The sequence below is a fragment of the Lactuca sativa genome, chromosome 5 (assembly GCF_002870075.4).
Source record: "Lactuca sativa cultivar Salinas chromosome 5, Lsat_Salinas_v11, whole genome shotgun sequence".
NCBI lineage: Eukaryota > Viridiplantae > Streptophyta > Magnoliopsida > Asterales > Asteraceae > Lactuca > Lactuca sativa.
The window spans coordinates 51,204,185-51,226,255 of NC_056627.2; the positions used below are offsets into that span (position 1 = coordinate 51,204,185).

The 22,071-nt window shown below is 36.0% G+C and overlaps 1 protein-coding gene across 1 annotated transcript; it reads right to left on the reverse strand.

Annotated features, from left to right (window-relative positions):
- Positions 1-12,629: 12,629 nt before the first annotated feature.
- LOC111899973 (protein LONGIFOLIA 1) lies at positions 12,630-17,174 on the reverse strand. Its single transcript, XM_023895847.2, has 6 exons — positions 17,052-17,174; positions 15,965-16,895; positions 15,669-15,739; positions 13,931-15,562; positions 13,679-13,811; positions 12,630-13,584 (listed from the first exon to the last, which is right to left on the reverse strand). The coding sequence occupies exons 2-6, from the start codon at positions 16,116-16,118 to the stop codon at positions 12,761-12,763; spliced, it is 2,814 nt and encodes a 937-aa protein (XP_023751615.1). The 5' UTR covers positions 16,119-16,895; positions 17,052-17,174; the 3' UTR covers positions 12,630-12,760.
- Positions 17,175-22,071: the final 4,897 nt, after the last annotated feature.

A 22,071-nucleotide genomic window follows, 5' to 3' on the forward strand; every position in this document is an offset into this window, starting at 1 on the left:
GATGATTTAGTGATGACACCTAAGCACTTGGCCAAGCCGAGACTAATTTGATGTGTTTAATTGTATTCTATTGTCAGTCGTCATAAATCAGAAATCGGGAAACAACACATAGACAGAGAGAATGATTTAAATCCATGTCTCAGTCTATACGATGTCTAGAATGGAGGAATATATGATCCCTTATCTAAAGGACGCGCTTTGATCAGAGTTGACAGCGGCTTTTGAAAGCTACGATTGCGGATCAAGATCTGAAGTCATACGCAGAATAGTTATTAGACTTATCCAAGTGGGAGACTGTTGGATTAGTGTCTAAGTCCATAACTATTTTGGTATGCACTTGACCCGATGGTGCATGGTCCTTTTGGGTTGCCTTCACCAAAGCAACTTGATAGGATGAATTATGGAGAGAGAGGATTAATTATGATTTATTAATATATTATGAGAATAATATATTAAAGGAGAAATCATATTGTTTAATTAATATTAGTCAATAATTAATTAAGAATTAATTTTATGGCTAAAAGATATTAATTAAACTTAAGGGACTAGAACTGTCAATTGTGTGATAGTTGAATATTGGGCTAATGGACTCCATAGAGGATGGAGTGGAAAAATTCTATGGGGAAACCCATTAGAAATCGTCCAAGGCCTCTAAGGAGGGAGTCCATAGGCTGCTTAGGGACTAAGCAGTCAAATTAGGGTTTCCTTGTTAGATAACCCTAATAGCCTCACTATTTAAGTATCCCTAGGGCACCAAAAACGTGGCTAAGAGTTTCCTTAGGGTTTCTACACGTTTTTGGGTGCCTCCTCTCTTCTCATTCTTCATCCTCTTGCTCTTGGTGTTTGTGAGCCATTAGAGGAGTGGCACTTGTGACTCTAAGCTTTCTAAAGCCATTACAATGATGATTTGAGATTGTTATTGCTACATAACAATCAAGGTAAGATATAAACCCCATTCGTATGTTAATATTGATTATCACATGCTAGATCTAGGGTTTAAAGTCTTGGATGAGTTTCATGTACAATAGAGAAACCTGGATCCAAGCATTAGGGTTTGCATGAGCACATAGGATGTTCTTATGGTTAAAACCCATCAAGGATGTTGTAGTACACCAAAACCCTTCAAAAGTGTTGTAATACAGCGGGGGAGACGTAGCATTCACTACTGGTCCGTTAGGACGAACGTGTTGTAAGACTGTGAGGAGCCGTAGCATTCACTAATGGTCAGTTAGAGAGAAAGTATTGTAAGACTACGGGGGAGTTGTAGCATTCACTAGTAATTAGATAGTGTGGGAAGTGTTGTAAGACAGCGGGGTAGCCGTAGCATTCATAAGCGGTCAAATAGTATGAAAAGTGTTGTAAGACTGCGAGGGTAGTCGTAGCATTCAGAAGCGATCAGTTAGTGTGAAAAGTGTTGTAAGACTGTGGGGGTAGCCGTAGCATTCACAAGCAGTCAGATAGTATGGAAAGTGTTGTAAGACTGCGGGGGTAGCCGTAGCATCCACAAGCGGTCAGATAGTGTGGAAAGTGTTGTAAGACTCCGGGGGAGCCGTAGCATTCACAAGCGTCCAGATAGTGTAGAAAGTGTAGAAAGATTGCAGGGTAGCTATGGTATTCACAGATTCGTTCAGATGACTTAGGCCAGGGTGGGCCAGTTCACAAGGTTGTGAGTAGGTCACAACATAATTAGAATCATAAAACGGTAGGTCGAAAGAGACCGGACATGATGTACGACTAAAACTATTCTAGTAGCATTCACCTTTTTGCTTTGGATTCAGTGGCAACAAATTGTCAGCCTATCATGATTGGATGGATTGAAGGAATAATGGAGCCATAAGTGGCAACATGGTTAGGGAAGATTTCGATAGCTGAAGTTCTCTTCAGAAGTCGCGTGAAGCGACTGTGAGGTTGCTCTTTGGCTCAGTAACCGGGTAGGAATCTGGTCTACCAGATAGCAGCAATGGTTTGTGATTTTGCATAGAGTAGCTTATGGACGGGAAGACACTAAGTCACTTGCAACTGGATTAAATAATCTCAGGGTAATTGGTTTGAACTTGTTACACAATTCTCATTTGAGTCTAACTGTTGCAGAGATTAATCTTCTACTCGAAGGATTATCTGATGCCTTCTATTAAGTATAAGTGTATAACAACTGTTTCTGGTCAATGACTTGGTTCTGTTGGTAGCATCGAGATAATCAGGGTGGAAATGTATGGTTGGTCAACTGTTCGGGGAGGTTTTGGCATGATAATATTTCAGCATGGGCAGTCTGATGGTGAGGCAGACCATTATAGATTTTAGACTTTGAATGTGCAGAAGTGGTCTTGCAGGAGTTTAAGGGTTGCCTCTTCGGGATAGAATTTTGGAGTGGGTTTTGGTTATCTTAGGAAGATTCTCTTATGCGCTGAATCTCTAGTTGCATTTCTTAGATTGTTGTTTTGATATGAGTGTTAGTAAGGAGCGATTTCGAGGACGAAATCTAATTTAAATGAAGGAGAGTTGTAACACTCAGTTTTAGATTTGCCTTGTTGCTTGGGGTTGCGGCCCAATCATCAGTTGTCATGGGGTTTAGAGCTTTTGGAAAGGAAGGATTTAGCCCATTTTGGATGTAGTTGCCAAGGTTTAAGTGATCCATGTATTCGATTGTGTCTTCGGAAGCCAAGGATATGACTATAAATTGATATCTCAGTCTTTTATAGTTTTGGGTTTTGTTCGGAATGTTTTAAGGGTTGGGGGTATTGCTGGGAGTGTAGGGCTTCTTGCCACCTTTTCGTGGATATAAGATTCATTGGAAACGGACCTAGGATGAGTGAGTTATGGAATTTTGAAGTTATTGATAGAATTGGCCCTTGGATGGAAAAGCTTGCAAATCAGTCCCACGCATGCAAGGATGCATGTGCGTGTTTAGTTGGGTATGCCCAGTGTAAGTTGGGGTACGCCCAACGTAGAGATAGAAAAATGGACGTGGGTTTGGGGAGACGTACGCCCAGCATACGCTTAAGATCCCCAAAACCCTAATTGTTAAGGTTTGCACCATATATAAAGACCTTATGTCCGCCCCAACCTTCATCCTTTCAGCCTCCACTGTCCCTAAAGAGTAGAAATCGAACCCTAAGCCTCTTGTATGCCTTGTGAGCTATTTTGGTGCACATCTTGGGTGGTTTTGGTGGTTTAGAAGAAGAAGAAGGAGTTAGAAGAAGGAGCAAGAACATGAAAAGAGCTTGTAGATCCAGAAGTTTGGCATCTTTTCTGACTCACTGGAGGTATCAAGCTTTAGCCTTGAGCATTGCATGTTTAGATATAGTTTTGGGGTTTTATTTGTGGCATTTTGGCCCTATATTTGAGACTTCTTGTGTTCTGGTAGTTCCAGTCCATAAGAGTTGTCCTTTTGAGCTCTTGGAAGCATTTAGAATCATAAAAATTGGGCCTTGATTGTTAAGCCACAACCATGCAAGTGTTAGATGGTCACAAAGTGTGTTTAATGACTTAAATCATGTCGTAACCCCCATCTATGCATGCAAAGACATATAGTTTGTAACTTTATAGTTTAAGACATCTTAAAGGGCCTGGATCTATGTTTTGGACATTAGGAATTAATGGATTAAGTCACAAAGGAGTTTCTTAGGAGGCTGGTCAATACGTCGGGCGTACCCCTAGTACGCTACGCGTACTGCACCAACCTCCGCAAAGTTGGTCAAGGCCAGCGTACGATGGGCGTACGTGTCATGTACGTCGCGCGTATGCATGCAGAGTGGTCAAAGGTGTTTTTAGGCCTTAGGAGGTTGGGCCCAAGTTTATTGGGCCTTATGACCCACTATAGAGTAAGGCCTCTAGGCCTAGACTTAGGTTTGTATTGGGCCTTGGTAGGCCTAATGGTTTTCAGCTTTAGTGGGCTTAATAGGCTTAGACCTTTGGGCCATCAGAGAATTATTATTTGACAAGGGTTGTTGGCCTTTAGGGAAAGGCTCATGCAATGGTTTGGGTCTAATTTGGAAAATTGGGCCATTAGTGGGCTTTTATGGATTTTGGAGTTTTGGGCTTGGGCCTTAGTTATGATTCACGTTGGGCCAGGGGTAAAATGGTCATTTTACCCCAAGTATGGATTACGGATCATGGGTTGGGACCCAATTGCTAATTGGGTGACATCTGATATTGATAGCTCGAGGAGTTGTCTGGGCAGCAGCTAAGGATTTCTTGCAATGATCTTCAGCAGTGTGATGTGAGTTACCTTCCCTATATGAGTGGGTTGAAGGAACCAATGCCGGTCCACTAATAGTTGTTTATAGTAGAGATGATTGTCTTTGTGATAAATGTCTGGTATGCCACTATCTGTAGAGATTTATGTGATTGTATGCTATGTTATTATGTGGTAGTGGTAGGAAGGGTGAACTAGGCCCCGTAACCGGTTGAAATAAACCGGAGGGTAAGTCAGGCACCCAGATATACCTAACAGTATGTTTATGATATTATATTATGTGGTAGTGGTAAGCGTGAAATAGACATTGTAACCGGTTGAAATAAACTGAAGGGTAGGTCGGGCACCCATGTATGCCTGACAAGGATAGTTCGGACACCCTGGTAAGTCTGACATGGGTAGGTTAGGCACCCAGGTATGCTCAGCAGGGTAGTTCGGGCACCCAGATATGCCTGAAAATATGTTTATTGTATGGTATGTACTATGGTGCGGGAACTCACTAAGCTTCGTGCTTACGGTTTTCAGTTTTGGTTTCAGGTACTTCTTCTTCAAAAGGAAAGGAGTCGGCATGATCGCAGCGCATCACACCATGATTTTCGCATTATGAGATCTTTGGGAGTTGTACTCTGATATTACTTTTCTATGACATGTTTTGGGTTATTTGAAATACTAGTTTTTGATTATGAAATCAGTTGACACTATTGATGTTTCATACTATCGTTTTTATGAATTACTTAATTAAAAATAAAATTTTTGGTTATAAATTTTGGGATATTACAAGCTTACCCTTGCAACCAATTGTTATGAAAGTTAGCTCTATCTTAGAGATCCAATCCATAACTCCGATTGGATCCACTTTCCCAGTAAAAGTTGATGGGTTTCAAGTCGTAAAGTCTTTATACTTGCATCCATTCCTCTCAATTCCTTGATCCTGGTTATTTCTTCTAATTAGGGTTCAATGTGACTCACTTTACGACTATAATTTCCCTCATCTGACAGCTCTTCATTAAGCTCGGGCTGCACAATAGGCATAGAGGTTCATCCTTATTCTGTTGAAGTAGACGGCTTGTCTCTTCCATCTGACGATCCAACATCATATGCATCATTGCTTGTACTCCTGCCATCGTGAGTGGCTCGGGTGCAGCTGCTACCTCTGGTGCACGCTCAATCACTCGTGGTTCAAGCTGTTGGTTCCCATTAGCATTTCCTAATTTGTTACGAGTTCTCACCTTTTCGATCTATACACTCTAACAGATGTTCAGTGTACAACGACAAGAATTAAGATAGGGAATCTTTATTTATGATAGACGCATAAATCTCCTTATCACTCTGAAAAGTTACATGCCAGTTCTAATACCGTAATTAAACGTTTAGAAATCTGAACCCATAAAATTTCCATATTTGGTCGGTAACAGACCATAGATCTTATAGCATCATAAAGCATATAAGGCATCGTATGACATAAATCATTTAGCACATAAAAGCAATTTAGGCATCTTACCTAAATAAGCTAGTGCTCGTGTCTATTCAAGCATACATCCTAAAATATATTAGACACACTCCTCACGATCATCGCTTATCATTCTAAGTTTAAGTCTAGAAATTTCCTAAAATTCCTAGTTCATTAAACTAATGTTTTGATACCAAATGTGACATCCCCAAATTCACGGTCATTATAAAAAAAATTATTTATGCTTATTTAAAAATCAGAGTATCCATTTTAAAGAATAATATTGGGGAATTTGTTCCCAGAAAACATGATAAAGATATTATCAAAACATTTCCGAGGAAATGTATTTTCTTTTATATTAAAACTTTGGGATGTCATCGTCAATACAGAAACATAAGCATAAACAGACCTTATATTCCTTTACACTAACGATTTACATATCCTTTAATCTCTCAGTGTAATTTTCTTCGTTTTTACCCCTGTGATACAAATAAACTTAGTGGATCAGGTTGGGAAACCTGGTGAGTATATAAGGGCCATAATAATATAATTATTATATTTAATCATCAAACAATTAGCCCTACTTTCCATCATCATTATCTTTTTTATTCTTAAGAATCTACCCTAAGAATCATCTATTCTTCATTCATTCATTTCTAAGGATAGTCCTAAGGAATTGGCACGACGTCTATTGCTGCGAGGGTTTATCCAACATGCATTAAGTCCATAGATGCCAATGACATAGCTGCCAATGTTATCTGTTAGTCTAGATTTATCATTAACTCAAGTTCTACGAGCAATATTGTTTTTTCTTGTATTATATAAGTGTTAAACAATACTTTTCAATGATATTATTGAGTTCAGAGGCGAGTCCGGTTCCGAAAACAGGTACCCGCTTTCGCTGCTCATCCCTATCATTTAGGTTGGTATGATATTATTGAGTTCATATATATATATATATATATATATATATATATATATATATATATATATATATATATATATATATATATATATACTAGAAAGTGTGAGGGCCGTGCTAAGCACGACCCATGGAAACCCACGAATGTAATTTGGGTATTTCCTTCCATTATCTTATTCTCAAAAAAACATAAGTACATTGTTGTTATGTGTATGGAATTCAAAGTTTGTTGTTTTCAATAGTAAACAACTGAGTATGTGGCTACTATTGACAAGGAAATGAAAATGCATTGCTTCTTATGGGTAAGGAAGTGAAATAACATTGTTATTATGGGTAAAAACTAAAGTACATTGCTAATATTGGTAAAAGGCGTAAAAATTATTGCTATCTCATGTAATTCCAAATTTGCCCTTATTTCTTGGTCAAGAAATTGACTTCCCATATTCCCTAAATAATTGATATTTTCATAAATAAGCATGTATATCAGGTATTAGCTTTAAACTGCTGAAATCTCGATGAAAGTATAAGTGTGTTGTTATTATGGTTATAGAAATTTAAGTGTGCTGCTATTAAGGGTCCTTTCTAAAAGCACATTGTTAATTTTGATAAAAATTGTAAATTCCATTGCCTAATGGCGTAGTTTAGCCTTCATCTTTAAACAATATCACACATTTCCCCATACACATACACATCAACATGCACAATGTGCATGGATTATGTGGTTGTGTGTTTGTTTCACCCCCACTTTGATAGTTTTGCAATAAAAATATCCATATGAGTAAGTACATTGCTATTTTAGACAGAAATTTTGTCTTTGAAAATTTTAACAGTAACACATACATCCCACTCATTCACACACACAACAGCACACATAGCCACATATACAACACATACAATGTGTATGTAGTTGTGTGTTTCACCCCCTTTTAGATGGTTTTGACATGAAAGAATACTCTTTCCTATGATAATTTGACTTTCTTATTTATATTTAAAGGAAATTACAAAAAGTTGGTATTTTTATTTTTATTTATGGTAAATTACAAAAAAAAATCACTATATTTACTGAGTTTCTATATAAGTAGAAGTAAAACTTGAACTTTTGCCCGTATGAAATGACATTCATTCAAACACTTTTATCCCACATACCCAAGATGCAATCATAAAAGTTTTATGGCTAGACCATACTTAAATTAACAAAAAAATAACCTTATGCTCTATTTCTACTACTATTACATGATTTCATTTTGGTATTTGATAGTTGTATCTTCTAATGATGGCAAAAGATGGTATTTATCTTTTTTATGCGTGGACGTTATTCATTTATATTATATGATAATATGGATATCACATTTAGATAAACGTAAGGATATACATCTTCAACAATAGAAAAAATAGTAGAAAAACATGGGGTTAAACTTTTTGATGCACATGATTTTGATATATCCCACTAATTTTTCAATCACCACAACAAAAAGGAACTTGAAGCAAATGCTTGGTGAAGTTCGGAAGCTTATAAACAATTCAAGTAGCATAGTTCCATCAGAGTCTAAAATATAGTCATGCATGAAAAATAAGAATGACAAAGTTATAATTGTTTTTTTTAATTTCCCAGAAATGTAGCAATGCTACGGTTTTTAAAATAGATTGTGCTTAGCACGACCCACGTGCGTTTCCTAAGTAAATTGTAAAAATATGGCAAGACGGTTGCATTAAAGTATTGTACAAAAAGCATAGAATAGCTACATAACTGACTGTTTAGCAGAATAGGCAAAAAAAGTGATGGATGACAATATACAATGAAGTCAATTTGTTCGAGATTTTATTTTGTTATACAAAGTATGCAGTGTCTGTTTTCAAAATTGGATCAAACATGCAACAAATTAACATATTGTTTTTTTTAAGGATTTTGTATATAATTCATGATGTCTTACATAAAAAGAAAGTCTTCCAATCATTTACAAATATTGACAAAAACAAATGTATTGTTGGAGAAAAAATATCTATTAATTTTGTCCACATTTAAAAATTGTCTGCTAGCTTTCATACCCTTAAAGTTTCAATCTGTTCATCTCCATTTTTATGTTTATACCTTTAAAAGAAATTTTGTACATGTCAGTTCACAAAAATATACATTTTGAAATGTATAAATAACATGAATCAATTGACAGAAAACAAAAAAACTTGAAACATAAATATGTTTCGCCGAGCTTTTGCACAAAAGTTGGATTGTATTTTTGTCCCCACACCTCAAATATAATCCATCCGTGTTTTAATCCCCTGATGCCCAAAAAAATATGAGGTTAAATGCCAAAATAGCAATGTACTTCAATTTATTTGTGTATCACAACACTCTAACCTTATATTCTTTGTAATTAGAGAACTGTATTTCATCGGTTTTGTTATTAAGACAATGTACGTTGTGAATTCTTCCCAATTATAACACTATACTTTCATTTTTTTATTAGGACATATAAGAATTAGAACCGTCACCACCTTCATAAACTTTGCCATCTTTGCGACCTGAAAACATACACAAACCATAATATCAATTGATGATAACAAACAAGACAATTGAATAAATTGGGTTGGATCAGTAGAGTTAGTAGACCTTAATTAGTGGATGACGGAGTGCATCATGAGCATTATATATGTAAAGTCAAATACCATCTGCATAAGTGCATTTATCAACCCAATTTGTACACACAAATCGAAGTGATGCACATAAGGAAAAGAAAACCTAATCAAAATATGTGAAACAATTTGGAACTTCATTTCCATGCTAATATACTCTTCAAATATATTCAAAATAGAAATTATCTAGAACTTTTTTAAAAAATCAAATTCATAATTATATCAAGTTTGCTCTATCAAAAATGATTTTCCAGATAAACTCCATAGTTAATAGCTTTCCAGCTCCATTGTGCATGATTTTACCCATTGAGTTTACATAAAAACTTTTTCATACAGATCCATTAGTGGCAAAAGCTGCAGGTATGAATCATAATCTGGGGGTTCAGAATGCTCATGATTTGGTTGCTGGTTTTCTTGAAATGTTTGAAGATGGCTGCCATAAAATGAGGAGAGAGCTCGAAATTTATATAAAAATATTTCACCTTTTTCTCTACTAATAACATATTCATTATAATGTGTCTCAGGGGACAACCGTTAAAGATAGGATTCAACAACACTTGATGACGAAGGGGAATCAGGGAATTGTTTATATTCTTAATAGCTAAGATTTCATAAGAATAAAAAATCTAAAAAGTTCATAAAATTAAAATATATAAACCGTGGTTTTCTATTGTTGAGGTTTACCAGTCAAAGTCAAACCATCTATATAGGGACAAATTCATTCATGTTATGCGGGTTGTCAAAGTTGCTAAATAGATTGAACCAATTGCTTTATACCTGTAAACATTAGTCAAAGAAAATCAATTTTGATATTCATCATTCTTATTTTTGAATTACACATAGTTAATATATCCATTAGCATACCAATGGTGAATGAATGACTTATACATATGTCAAACACAGAACATGCGACAAATATTACCAAATTTATACACACCTTAGGTTCCACAAATGTTGGCCTTGGCAACCCTCACAATCCCTCTTGGCAGTTAAACAAGTGAATGGAATTTTTTCCCCCTATTGGTTGACTGGGCCTCCTCTTTCCGTTCGCTCTTCCCGAAGTGAGCGAATTGCCGGTTGGGCGCTAGCGCTTGACTAATAGAAAGTCAGGCTCTTCTGCTGAGCGAAGCTGCCTCCCCCGTGACGCTCCCAAATCGATCGCTATCAAATTAAAAACATAAGACCATCAAATTTTCTGAAACTAAAAACTCATTTTTCTTATGTATTAAAAAACTCATCAATATTATAGAAGTTTGACAAATTTTTCTAAGCAAACAAAATCACAAACAAAGTAAAAGGATCACAATTATGAACAAAAATAATGACACTTCACTGGTAAAAGCAAGAAATCGAAAACAAAAAAAAAACATGGGAACTTCACTGTTAAACCTTCATCAACCCATGGCCCTTCAAACACAAAAGCCAAAATTTGGTCATGTTCTTCATCAAACTTTCATCCAAAGTGAAAACAACAGATTCCTCCTCCTTGCCCCTCCGTCTTTGTTTCCACCTCTAGAGTGCCCTTCATGGCAGATATAATTACTCATTTAAGTATCTAATTGAAGTAAAACACAGCAGAAGATTAAGGTTAGTAATCAAGAGGAACAAAGATGAAGAACTTTGGTTGGCTGAACGGAGGAATTGATTTCTAGGGTTTATGGTTTAAAACAACTCAAAGGAGAGGGAGGGAGAGCAAGAGAGAGATTCATAAATTGAAACTTTTGACCATGAAGAAACAACTGATGCGATTCAACCAAAGCAAGAAAAAAGAGAATAAGAGAACGTTCCGATTTAAACATTACAATGTTTAAGAACTGAAAAAAAATAATGAAATAAAAATCATAAATTGATTTAGGGCATCGACGGGGAAAAGGGAGATAGTGGATAAACGTGCATACAAACATGTGTAGGCGCTTAGCAGAGTGTAGAAAAATGGCCGGCTTTCAAGTCCCAACCTCTTATCCATTGAAGACGTTGCCTTGCTCAATCCGTTCATGGAATTTTTAGTTGGGACCATTCCACCGTCCGTCGCCTCATCCCGTGACCCAATACAAGAGTGAGAGGGAAAAGAGGGAAACGATGGTCGGAAACAGGTGTCTATGAGCGAAGCATTGGTGTGAACACGGATGATAAGAATAAGCGGTGATGATGATCTGATGAATCGACGTTGATGTCAAGGCGTCGTTCAGAGGTACTTGACGTGGCGTTCATTAAAATGCGTAAACTGGATTTTGGCGGAAGGAGAATAAAAGGGCTTTTATATATAGTAATGATATATATATATATATATATATATATATATATATATATATATATATATATATATATATATATATATATATATATATATCATGTTAGGTTTCAAATTTAGAATTTACATAGTATTGACCTTAGAAGATTCTATTAGAAGTAGGAAAGCCTTCAACAAGAGAAGGAGACCCAAGCACAGCCAACCTACCTTACTTATCGAGAAGGGGGTATTCTATTAGATTAGTAAAGGAAAGCACCATTCTTAGTTATTAGTCATTCGCTCGCTTAAAGAAGACAGCCTTCCAATAATAGTTCAGTCGTTAGGCCGAGAAGAAAGACGGACTCCCATTTGCTATCTCCTTGCCTCAAGGATCTTCTCTTCGGTGAATCCAATCCCTTAATTCTTTGATCCCAATTCAATTGTTGTTAAATTTAGAATTTACATAGTATTTGGTTTTTATGGAGGCCATGTATGTAAATAACTGATATGTATTATAAATGTAATAAAGTATATTATCGGATATATTTAAACGATATTGCCATCATTGGGTTTTAAATGTTTTTAAATAATATTTTTATTTTATCTTTTTTACATGTTATGGATAAATAGTAACTCGTATCAATTCATTTATGAGTAATAACCATATTGATAATTTGTAACAATAAATTATGATTAAAATTTTATAAAATTTTTAACATATTAGTCATTAGAATAAAAAAGGCTTTATTCTTTTATAAAGTATTAATTGAAAGAAGACATAAAATGTTATATACATCCAAATCTTGTATAGTTATGAACTTTGGTGGATCCTTACCTATTGGGTTGGGCTTTGCTTGGTGATTCAAGATGTGCCTATTGAATCCGACAAGAAATATCCGTCAAGAAAATAGCTACTTACAAGTATACAACCAGAATAGCACAAGCCCACAAGTAAAATGTCACAAGCCCATAAGTAATATACAGTCAAATAGTCAATCACATCTACAGATAACCTCATTACGCACATGAATTAACCAATCGTTTACTTGTTGTGACACAGTATTAAAAAAAAAACCCATCAACCTACGAAATCATGTAGATAAAATGTTATTTGCCTTCAAATTGATACAAGGGTGTCATACACTCCTACCCCTTTTCACGTACGCAGAGCATAGATTCTTACACTTTTACATACAAAAAATATAAAAACCAAGTAGAATTATATATATAATCAAGAAAGTATCTTAAAAACAAAACCCAAAAAGAAACCGAAATTTCAACAACAGGGTATACAATATTTTTAAATAAAAAAAAAAATTAAAAAAAAAACCACTACTTTGAAAACAACTGTCTGCAACGTCTTCCAGGCTTTATTCTTCTACCATCAGCAGCCTCCCCCAAAACAACTTCATTAACCAAATCCTTAAAAATCAATCTTTCAACTTCCAAAGCAATAACAGGCAATTCACCATCATAATCCGTCCAACTTTCTGCCTTATTCAACACCTCCTCCCACATAATACTCTTAAAACCATCATCATCTTCCTCCTCCAAACTCACATCTTCTCTCTTCTTTCTCACCTGCAACTCTTCTATCTCCAAACACAAATCCCTCAAAAGTTTCTGAGCATTCAATGTCTTCTTCACAATCTTAAAAGAAGCACAAGGCACCAACAACCCGAATTTCCCTGTAAGAACCTCATTCACAGTGTCAAAGATAAGCTTCCTATGGAGTTTTTCCTTTTTGAGAAGCTTTTCAGGGGTACAATTGTCTTTTGCTAGATTGCTGAATTTGGTTTGTTCCAATACTAGAAATAACTCAGGGTTAATAGGGTGTCCAGAAGAGTGAAACTGGAAAGTTTTGAGGTCTCTTAAAAGAAGCCCAGAAGCTAACAAGATCTCTGAGATGTATCTGTCATCAGGCTTTGTGTTTTCACATAAAGATGCAATGTAATCTGTGTGTGCTTCATCATGACTTGAATTCAGCCTTGTGAGTTTTTGAACCAAGTGTTCGATGTTTTGTAGCTTTTTTCGGTTTATTTCGGATGTGATACTAATACCCGAAGAACATGTTATGTCTGGAAGGGTATTATTGTCCGGTTTTTCCCATTTATTCTTGATGAACTTCTCATTAGGTGCTTCAGTAGTAGCATCATCTGTGATAGAATTTGAAGCTAGAGTTAGTTCATGAAATCATACCTGGATTAAGACAACAACAAAAAATAATGGCTTAATGGAATTAGTAATTACCTTTCAAAGTCTTGAGCATATGTTTCACAGGAGAAGGGGAATCATCCATATAAACAGCATCATCAAGAACAGAAACCGGACTTGGATATTCTGGATCATGTGATTCATCCTCCCTCTGGATCAAACTCGATTTCTAGAAATACCAAAATAAAAATGTAAAAATCAGATATTTTTCAAGTTTAATAATAATAATAATAATAATAATAATATTAATAATAATAATAATAATAATAGAAGATAACAAGAACCCACCTCTTGTATTGAGCTAGGACTCTGCATGTTATCAATTTGTTGAGAAAATTCAGGAGTGTTGACCACTTCTTGAGACATTTGACCATGGTACTGATCATCATTTTGTTGAATGTTTGAATATTTCGGCCTCCTTCTTCCACCAGGTGAAGTCGTATCCGACAGCTGTCTGGTCAACTGTTTCTTTGACTTACCGGAATCCGCCACCGGAGGTGTTGGCGGCCGAGATCGCCGCTCCAACTCAGCCCGTTTCTGTTGTAATCTCGGGCTGATAGCCCCGGAAATCTTCCCGGAATTTGTCACCGAATTTTGTTGTTTTGTTGGAGTCTTTGTATTTGTATTTGTAATTGTATGTCTTCCACCACCATTCTCTCTTCTTGTAGTTTTAGGAATACTAATGGGGAATTCTGCAACATGCATACCCGATCTTTCAACAAGCTTTCCAGGTTTCATGATCACAATGGGGGAATCATAAGGGTTTTGATGAGATCTTCCACGATCTGAAAATCTTTCATTCTGACTGGAATTGGAAACAGAATGTCGTTTCACCATAACTTGTGTTCCTTCTTTCCGGGATTCCATTGACTGATTCCCTTCTTTCCGTGATTCCATTGACTGCATTGCTTCTAGAATCTGCTTAAGAGCTCTCAGATCCTTTCCCGATTGTGTAAACTGAAGATCTTTCAATCTTTTATCAACTTCACCATAAACAGAAGAGTAAGGGCTCTGAATCTTGGTTGGTGATTTCATCACACGAGAACCCGGCCTCTGAGGACTCCGGGCCCCACCATCCCGTTGCTTCCATGGAGCCGGTTCCATCGGGAATCTTGAACTCGGTTTCATGTCAGCATTCTTCCATGATGGAGATGTTGGTTCTTTCAATGTGGTTCTTGAAAAATTTTGCATTTTTATAGGCCCAAAATAATCACTTCCTTTTAAAGACTCAACTGGGGTTGTTCTAATCGGGCCCAATCCCAATTCTTTGGTGGAACCGGAACCGGAACCGGAACCAGAACCAGAACCGGAACCGGAACCGGAATCAGGCAAAGTATCCAATCCCATCAACTTGGCTACAACACTAGGAGTTGGGTTTCTTGAAACTGTATTGAGACTACGTGTTGAACTCTCTCTACTATCTAAAGAAAGTCTTGGAAGATCTTCCACTTGCTTTGAATTTGAATTCATGGTTTTTGATTGAAACAATAAACGATTTGTTTCCCTTCCATCATAAGAAAACCGGGGGCAATCTTTGGGTACTGGATGATAACTCGACCCATCTCTAAATTGATAAGATTTTGATCTTGAAAGTTCTCGAGGTTCATTGTAATACCAATTTGGTTCTTGAAATTCTCGATGGTTATGTTCAGGTGTTTGTGATCTGTACATGGAGTCTTTGACCACGTCCCGAAGGTCAACACTCTGACGGGACCCACACGATTGGGGCCTTGGGGTGTCTCTTGAAGGGGTTTCTGGGAACACGATCTGATCTGGTTCTGGATGTGTTGTTGTAGTACGATTGATGTTGCAGTCTATAGAGGAGAAAGAAGATGATCTAGACATTGATGAGAAAGAGTCTCGTGATGATTCTGTTGATACCCTGTGTTTGTCTTGTACAATCTTGTTTGAATGTTTTTCCTGAAGTAACAAGTGTGATTATTCATTATTGGACTTTAGTTTATACAAAGATGTAGAAATTATTAACAAATTTTAATGGAAAAATAAAGAAAAGACGATAATATACCGAAATGTATTGTCTCTGGTATGAGTTACTTGACTCGCTTTCAGTGGTTCCATTGTCGAACTGCGGGGAACCTGCATAAAGTATGGTGTTTGGAGATCTCGACATGAAAACGATAACGAAGATACAAAGTTTCATGATTGATGCTATAGATTTTGAAGAAATCGATTCATTTGTTTTTGAAGAAAATCAATTGAGATCGATAAAATTTCTTAGCTTTTAATCTTTAACATGACTATCGCTAGCATGTTGTTCGATTATAAACGTAATAAGAAGAATTTATAAAAGAGGAGGATTACCAGGAGGGAATCTCTTAGGGCTGTGGCCGGGAAAGCGTCTTCCGGGAACAATATGGTGGCGATCAAAGATGTGAAAGACACCGGTCATACATCCTATTTGCTTTTGCAGATCTGGGTTGTCATCTGCTAGTGAATGCAAAAGCTTTGCAGCCATTTTTATGCTTTACTTGAGCTTCTCAGCAAGATGATCTAACGAATAATCTCAATGTTTATGAGCTTTGCAGCATACGAAGAAACTTCAAGCACCGATCAATTAGGGTGATGATAAGATCATCAATCACTGAAAGCCAAAAGTCAACTTTTTTCTGTGTTTCTCTCAGACAAAACCACAAACAGTTGGAAGGCAACAAAAGAAATCCAAACCCTAATTCTAATTTTTCTCGCTCTCTATCTGATAGATTTACAACTGATTTATTACCCTTTATTCCCGCAATCTCGAAACAAATCTCATAAATCAGAAATCAGGATAAGGTTCCATAAAATGTGGCCTAAAGAACCTTACAGCCCAGCTAAACAGACTTCAGATCCAATAACTTTCCACCATTGCCCACCAAAGAACAACAAAGTTTTGCTAATGCGAACAAAAGCACAGTACCCAAAGAGCTTCGTCTTTTGGGGGTTTCTTAAGAAACTCCTGCTCCGTAATCTTGTTTATGAATGTTGAAAAATCAAATAGTTTTACAGCACAAAAGAACAAAGTTTCCAGATAAGTGTTGTTGATTTCTTAAGGATTCGACAGAGATATGTGAATGTAGATGGTAAAAGTGTGGTGGGTTAGTTATAGTATTGAAAGGAGGTTTCATGGAGGATGTACGGAGTAATAAATAAACAAGGGTTAATACAACAACAATCCAACGTATTAGCAAATGTCTTTGTTCACACTTCCATGTGGGCAGTAGGGATGATTGTTTTGATGTGGGTCTCGGTTTGTCTGCATGAACATGTGAAGTGTCAGAGAGAGAGAGAGAGAGAGAGAGAGAGAGAGAGAGAGAGAGAGAGAGAGAGAGAGAGAGAGAGAGAGAGAGAGAGAGAGAGAGAGAGAGAGAGAGAGAGAGAGAGAGAGAGAGAGAGAGAGAGAGAGAGAGACCTTCAACCTGCAAGAAGTCAAAAGACTTTGCTATCATTCCATTGGGGTAAACAAAGCGATGCCTCACAAATTCTCAATATTATAAAGAAATTCTTCCGAGTAATTTTATTTGGAATAAAATAATTACACAATTTTTTTAACCGGCAAATATTATTATAATAAAATTGGAAAAACAAAGACCGCCTACCATGATACTAGGCAGAACAAGAAGAGGAAACAGGAGAAGGATTACAAAACATTGTTTATACTTTTACAAACATTGTAATGGACATATAGTCCAATCTATCCATCTATAATGACATTTATTTCTCCTATTTATCAGCCACGAGTATACTGAGGTCTTCACCTTGTCCACTACCAACATAGGATTGGAGTGAATGTTTTTGAACACCCAATCACATCGTGATTTCCATAACAACCACATTGTACCATAGCAAACACTAATGAGGTTGTTTCTCCTTTTTGGGCATCGTCCCCAGTTCTTTGCAAAGCTAATAAGGTCGTTAATGTTGTCAAATTGTGGGTCAGGAATATCACACCACTTAAAGATCAATTCCCACACTATCAGCGCCAAGGGGCACCGAATCATAAGATGTCCAATATCTTCATCCTGTTGTAAGCATTGTGGGCATAATATATTTGGAATTTGAATTCCTCTTCTCCTCAATGCAACATTGGTCAGAATACGCCACAAATTTGCTCTCCAAATAAAAGTTATGACCTTTATTGGTACATCATGTATCCATGGTATGATTACTTCAGAATTCGCCGGTTCTAGCTGGTCAATTTTGGCTCTTAAGGTGTTCATATGGTAAACACCATCACTAGATAAGTTGCATTTCCATTTATTTGCTTCCCTAGTTGGTTGAAACCCACCAATTGTAGAGAGCAACATTTGGAGACTGTGCATCTGATCAGCCGATATAGGAGGAGTTCTCCAATCCCATGTTTAGCTTACCAATTGTATTCTCTCATTAACTTTACAAGATTTATGTCTCTCCAATTGATAAAGATCTGGAAATTTATTTTTAAGGGGCTCACTGCCACACCATGTATCCATCGAAAACAGAGTATCATCTCCATTGTTCACTTGTTTTTCCATAATATCCTGGAAGTTTATTCCAAACTTTTGTAATTCATTCTTTGCTCCAACCATATTGTTCCACACTCCGAGGATCGATTTCTTAGATAATCGATCTTCAGTCTTGTTTTTAAGATTGTGGATGCCCATAATAACTTGTCTCTATAGTGCCAATTTATCTGTTTTTATTCCCCACCACCATTTAACTATCATTGATAGGTTAAAGGCTCGAAGTGAGACCAAACCCAAACCGCCTTTATCCTTTGGTGCCATGATTTTCTCCCAAGCAACCCAGCTAATTTTATGCTTATTATCACTGCCACCCCAGATAAATTGTCTTCTAATTTTCTCCAAGACTTCAATGACTCTAGATGGTGCAACAAATAAAGAAAAGAAATAAGATGGTAAACTTCCAAGTACCGCCTTAGCGAGGGATAGTCTACCACCAAAAGAGAGGGTCTTTGCTTTCCATGGAGAGAGTTTCACATAGAATCGCTCTATTATGGGCTTCCAGTGTCTCTTTAATTTCATGTTTGCTCCCACCGGGACTCCTAGATATGTGAATGGCAATGAGGCGGGTTCGCACCCTAGTGGGGATGCCCACCGAGTAACTCCCTACATATCAACTCTGATGCCAAAAACCCTTGACTTATTGAAGTTGACTTTCAATCCTGATGAAACATGAAAACATCTTAATACCCTTGCTAGGTTCTTTATGTTATCTTCACTCCATTCTCCAATGAATAGGGCATCATCAGCATAGAATAAATGTGAGATAACGGTCCCCGAGTGTGGTATTTTAACTCCTTTGAATATACTTTTATCACCTGCGGCCTTCATGGCAATGTTGAGACCTTCCATTGCTAGTATGAATAGGAAAGGTGATAGCGGATCACCCTGCCTCACACCCTTTTGCATTTTAAACTCTTTTGTTGGAGAGCCATTTACAAGCACCGATAGTCTTGTTGATTGAAGGTATCCTCTAATCCACATGTGCCACTTATCTCCATATGCTAGCTGTAGAAGTACTGATTCAAGATATTCCCAGTTTACCTAGTCAAAGGCTTTGTCGGAATCTACCTTGAACAATAGGATTTGTTTCTTCACTTTGTTTGCCCAAGAGCATAATTCATTGACTATGAGTGGGTCCGTCAAGAATGTTACGTCCTTCCACATACGCCGATTGGACTTCTCCTATATTCATGCTAATCACCCCTTTGAGCCTGTTAGCAAGAATCTTTGAGATTATTTTGTATAGACAACCAATTAGACTGATTGGTCTATAATCACCAAGATGTAGTGGGTCTTTGATATTTGGCACTAGGGTAATGAACGAGGAATTACACCCTCTTTCGAATTTGCCATGTCTCTCGAAATGTCTCATAAACTTTAAGATATCTTCCTGCAGTACATCCCAGTATTTATTAACGAAATTAAAAGTAAAGCTATCTGGTCCTGGTGCCTTATCACTTCCACATGCCCAGATTACACATTTGACTTCTTCCGGTGTAAAAGGCGCCTCAATTCTAGAGCTAGAGATGGAGTCAAGTCTTCTAAAGTTGCTGCTAATGATTTTTGGCCGGGATGGCCACCTTTCCTAGAACTTCTTCTGGTAGAATTCGAACACCTCCTTTTTTAATTGATGATGCATTGGTATTCTAGGATCCATCAATAAGCAGACCATGTATACGATTCTTGCCCTTCTTATTATTGGCATAACCATGAAAGAAACGGGTGTTCTCATCTTCATCTATAATCCACTTTATTCTAGCCTTTTGTTTTAGATCAATCATCATCATCTTTTCTAATTCAGTGATACGTTGAAGTCCAACTCTCCTTTCACTAATTTCATCATTCGACAGTGTTCAATGTTTAGCCCCTACATCCAATTCGTGGGCCCTGTGCTTGAGCTTCTTAACTCCTCAACCTCACGTGGGTGGTCTTTTGCTCTCCATGCTTTGATTTCATTTTTCAAGAATCAAAGCTTGGCAGCCAGATAAGCATCAAGGGTCCCGTATCCCTTAAATTTTTTCCGTGAGTCTCGAATAATTTGCTCAAAGCCATCTTTGTTCATCCAAGAGTTAAAAAATCGGAAAGGAGCTTTTCCAAAGTCATCAATGGCTGTTTGTAGGGTAATAGGGCAGTGGTCTAAGGTTTCTCTTAGTAAAGCAGTAACCGAAGCTGAAGGGAGTTGATTCAAGAAGGATTCAGGGATCAGAGGACAGGACATTTGCAGAGGCCTTGGGTTACAATCGCTAGAGTAAGAAAGATATTCCAACTAATTACACATAACCCATCATATTTATTTTTACGGTTTATTTTATTTCTTTTATTTTTATTAAATTCAATCTTATTTTGGAAAAAAAAAATCATCGCCATCAGTTTAGTAATTAGTATGTCACGATGAAAAAAAAAGTTTTTTTTTGTTTTTTTTAAGTCATTCAAATTAATATTTCTTTATTAACTTGATAATAATAAGAAATGTTTTATATTTTTTTTTGTATGTGTTAAAGAGTGTATTTTCTTTCTTAGAAAAAACAAGACTATCAAGATCATGATCGTAAGATCGAATCTGAATCTTAAGATCTTAATAAGATGAATTCATATTCAAATTTACGTGAAAGATATTGGGTGTACAATATACATTATAGTTTGATGTTGATTAAGACGTCTATATGGAGTTAACTTTAACTTTTCAAACATGAATCATAACTTTTGTTGTTTCAAACCCTAAAAATTAGGAAGAAAACATCTTAATTTCAAAAAGAAACAATATAATATCATCATAAAAGGAATATCATGAGTGTGACCTGCCTAATTTGAAATGAATCGATGAAATTATATGAGGCTTCTAGAAACTTGTAATTCTCGATTTCAAGTTAAATATACGAACTGTTGAAGCTCGACTATATAATAAAACTCGAGATGTGGAATCGGATCGTATTAAGATCTTAAGATTATAGTTGGGATCTTCATAACTCACTATAAATCTTGCTTCAGATAGATTCTATTGAGATCGGGATCGTTTTTGGCTTATAAGATCTTAAGATCAAGATTGAGATCTTAACAACCATAAGAAAAAGTATTAAAGTGTTTTCATTCTTTTCTATATTTTTTCATTTTTTCATTTCTTAAAAAAGTCAAATGTTTATTTCTAAGTTATGTTTATTGTATCGTCTCAAAATTTTCATATTAGAGTATTTTTCCAAATATTTCGAAGTGAATTTTACATTATTTTTAGGATTACATCATCAAACAAATTATTTACATTGATTATGAGTTTAAAAATTTTATTGTACGTTTTTATTTTGTTTTGAAAGACTATGTGTATGATTTTTGAATCGAACAAATTACTTTTAATATTCTTGTTATTTGCTTTTAGTGAAAGTTTAAAATAAAATAAAAACTAAAGATTGGATTTAAATCTTCTTTTATAATCTCATTAAGTTAAATTCGCACCTGACAATTATGATTTCATCTGCTATGTCTTGTTGAATTATAAAATTCACCGTCATTGTCATGTTTGAATTCAAATTATTATGGATTTTTTAAATAGATGTATTTTATATCAAATTAAGTTGTTATAATTTAAAATTATTCGGCAAATGACCAAAATGTTGGGTGACATTGAAAAAATGACCATAAAAATGAAGATTTCAGAAAATGACCACAGATTCTGTAGAGGGGGTTCTGCAGAATCATAAACACTTCTGCAGAATGTGAACACCTCTGAGGATTTTGGTTTTTTCATTTTTTTTTTTCGTTTTTTTGTTCTTTTTTTTGTTTTCGTTTATTAATATTATTTTTTTAATCACATAAGGTATTATGTGATTGTTATGTAAAAAAATTTGTTTTTATGTTTCTTTTTTCTTATTTAATTACCCGTTTATAAAAGTTGTGTGTTTAATAAAAATTATACAAATATATTCTATGTTTTTT

Excerpts from the sequence above, each read along its gene's own strand:
- LOC111899973 (XM_023895847.2), bottom strand. The coding sequence starts at position 16,118 with ATGGCTGCAAAGCTTTTGCATTCACTAGCAGATGACAACCCAGATCTG. Across the intron at positions 15,740-15,964 it reads CCCTAAGAGATTCCCTCCTG|GTTCCCCGCAGTTCGACAAT; the intron begins GTAATCCTCCTC and ends TACTTTATGCAG. Across the intron at positions 13,812-13,930 it reads GTCCTAGCTCAATACAAGAG|AAATCGAGTTTGATCCAGAG; the intron begins GTGGGTTCTTGT and ends TGGTATTTCTAG.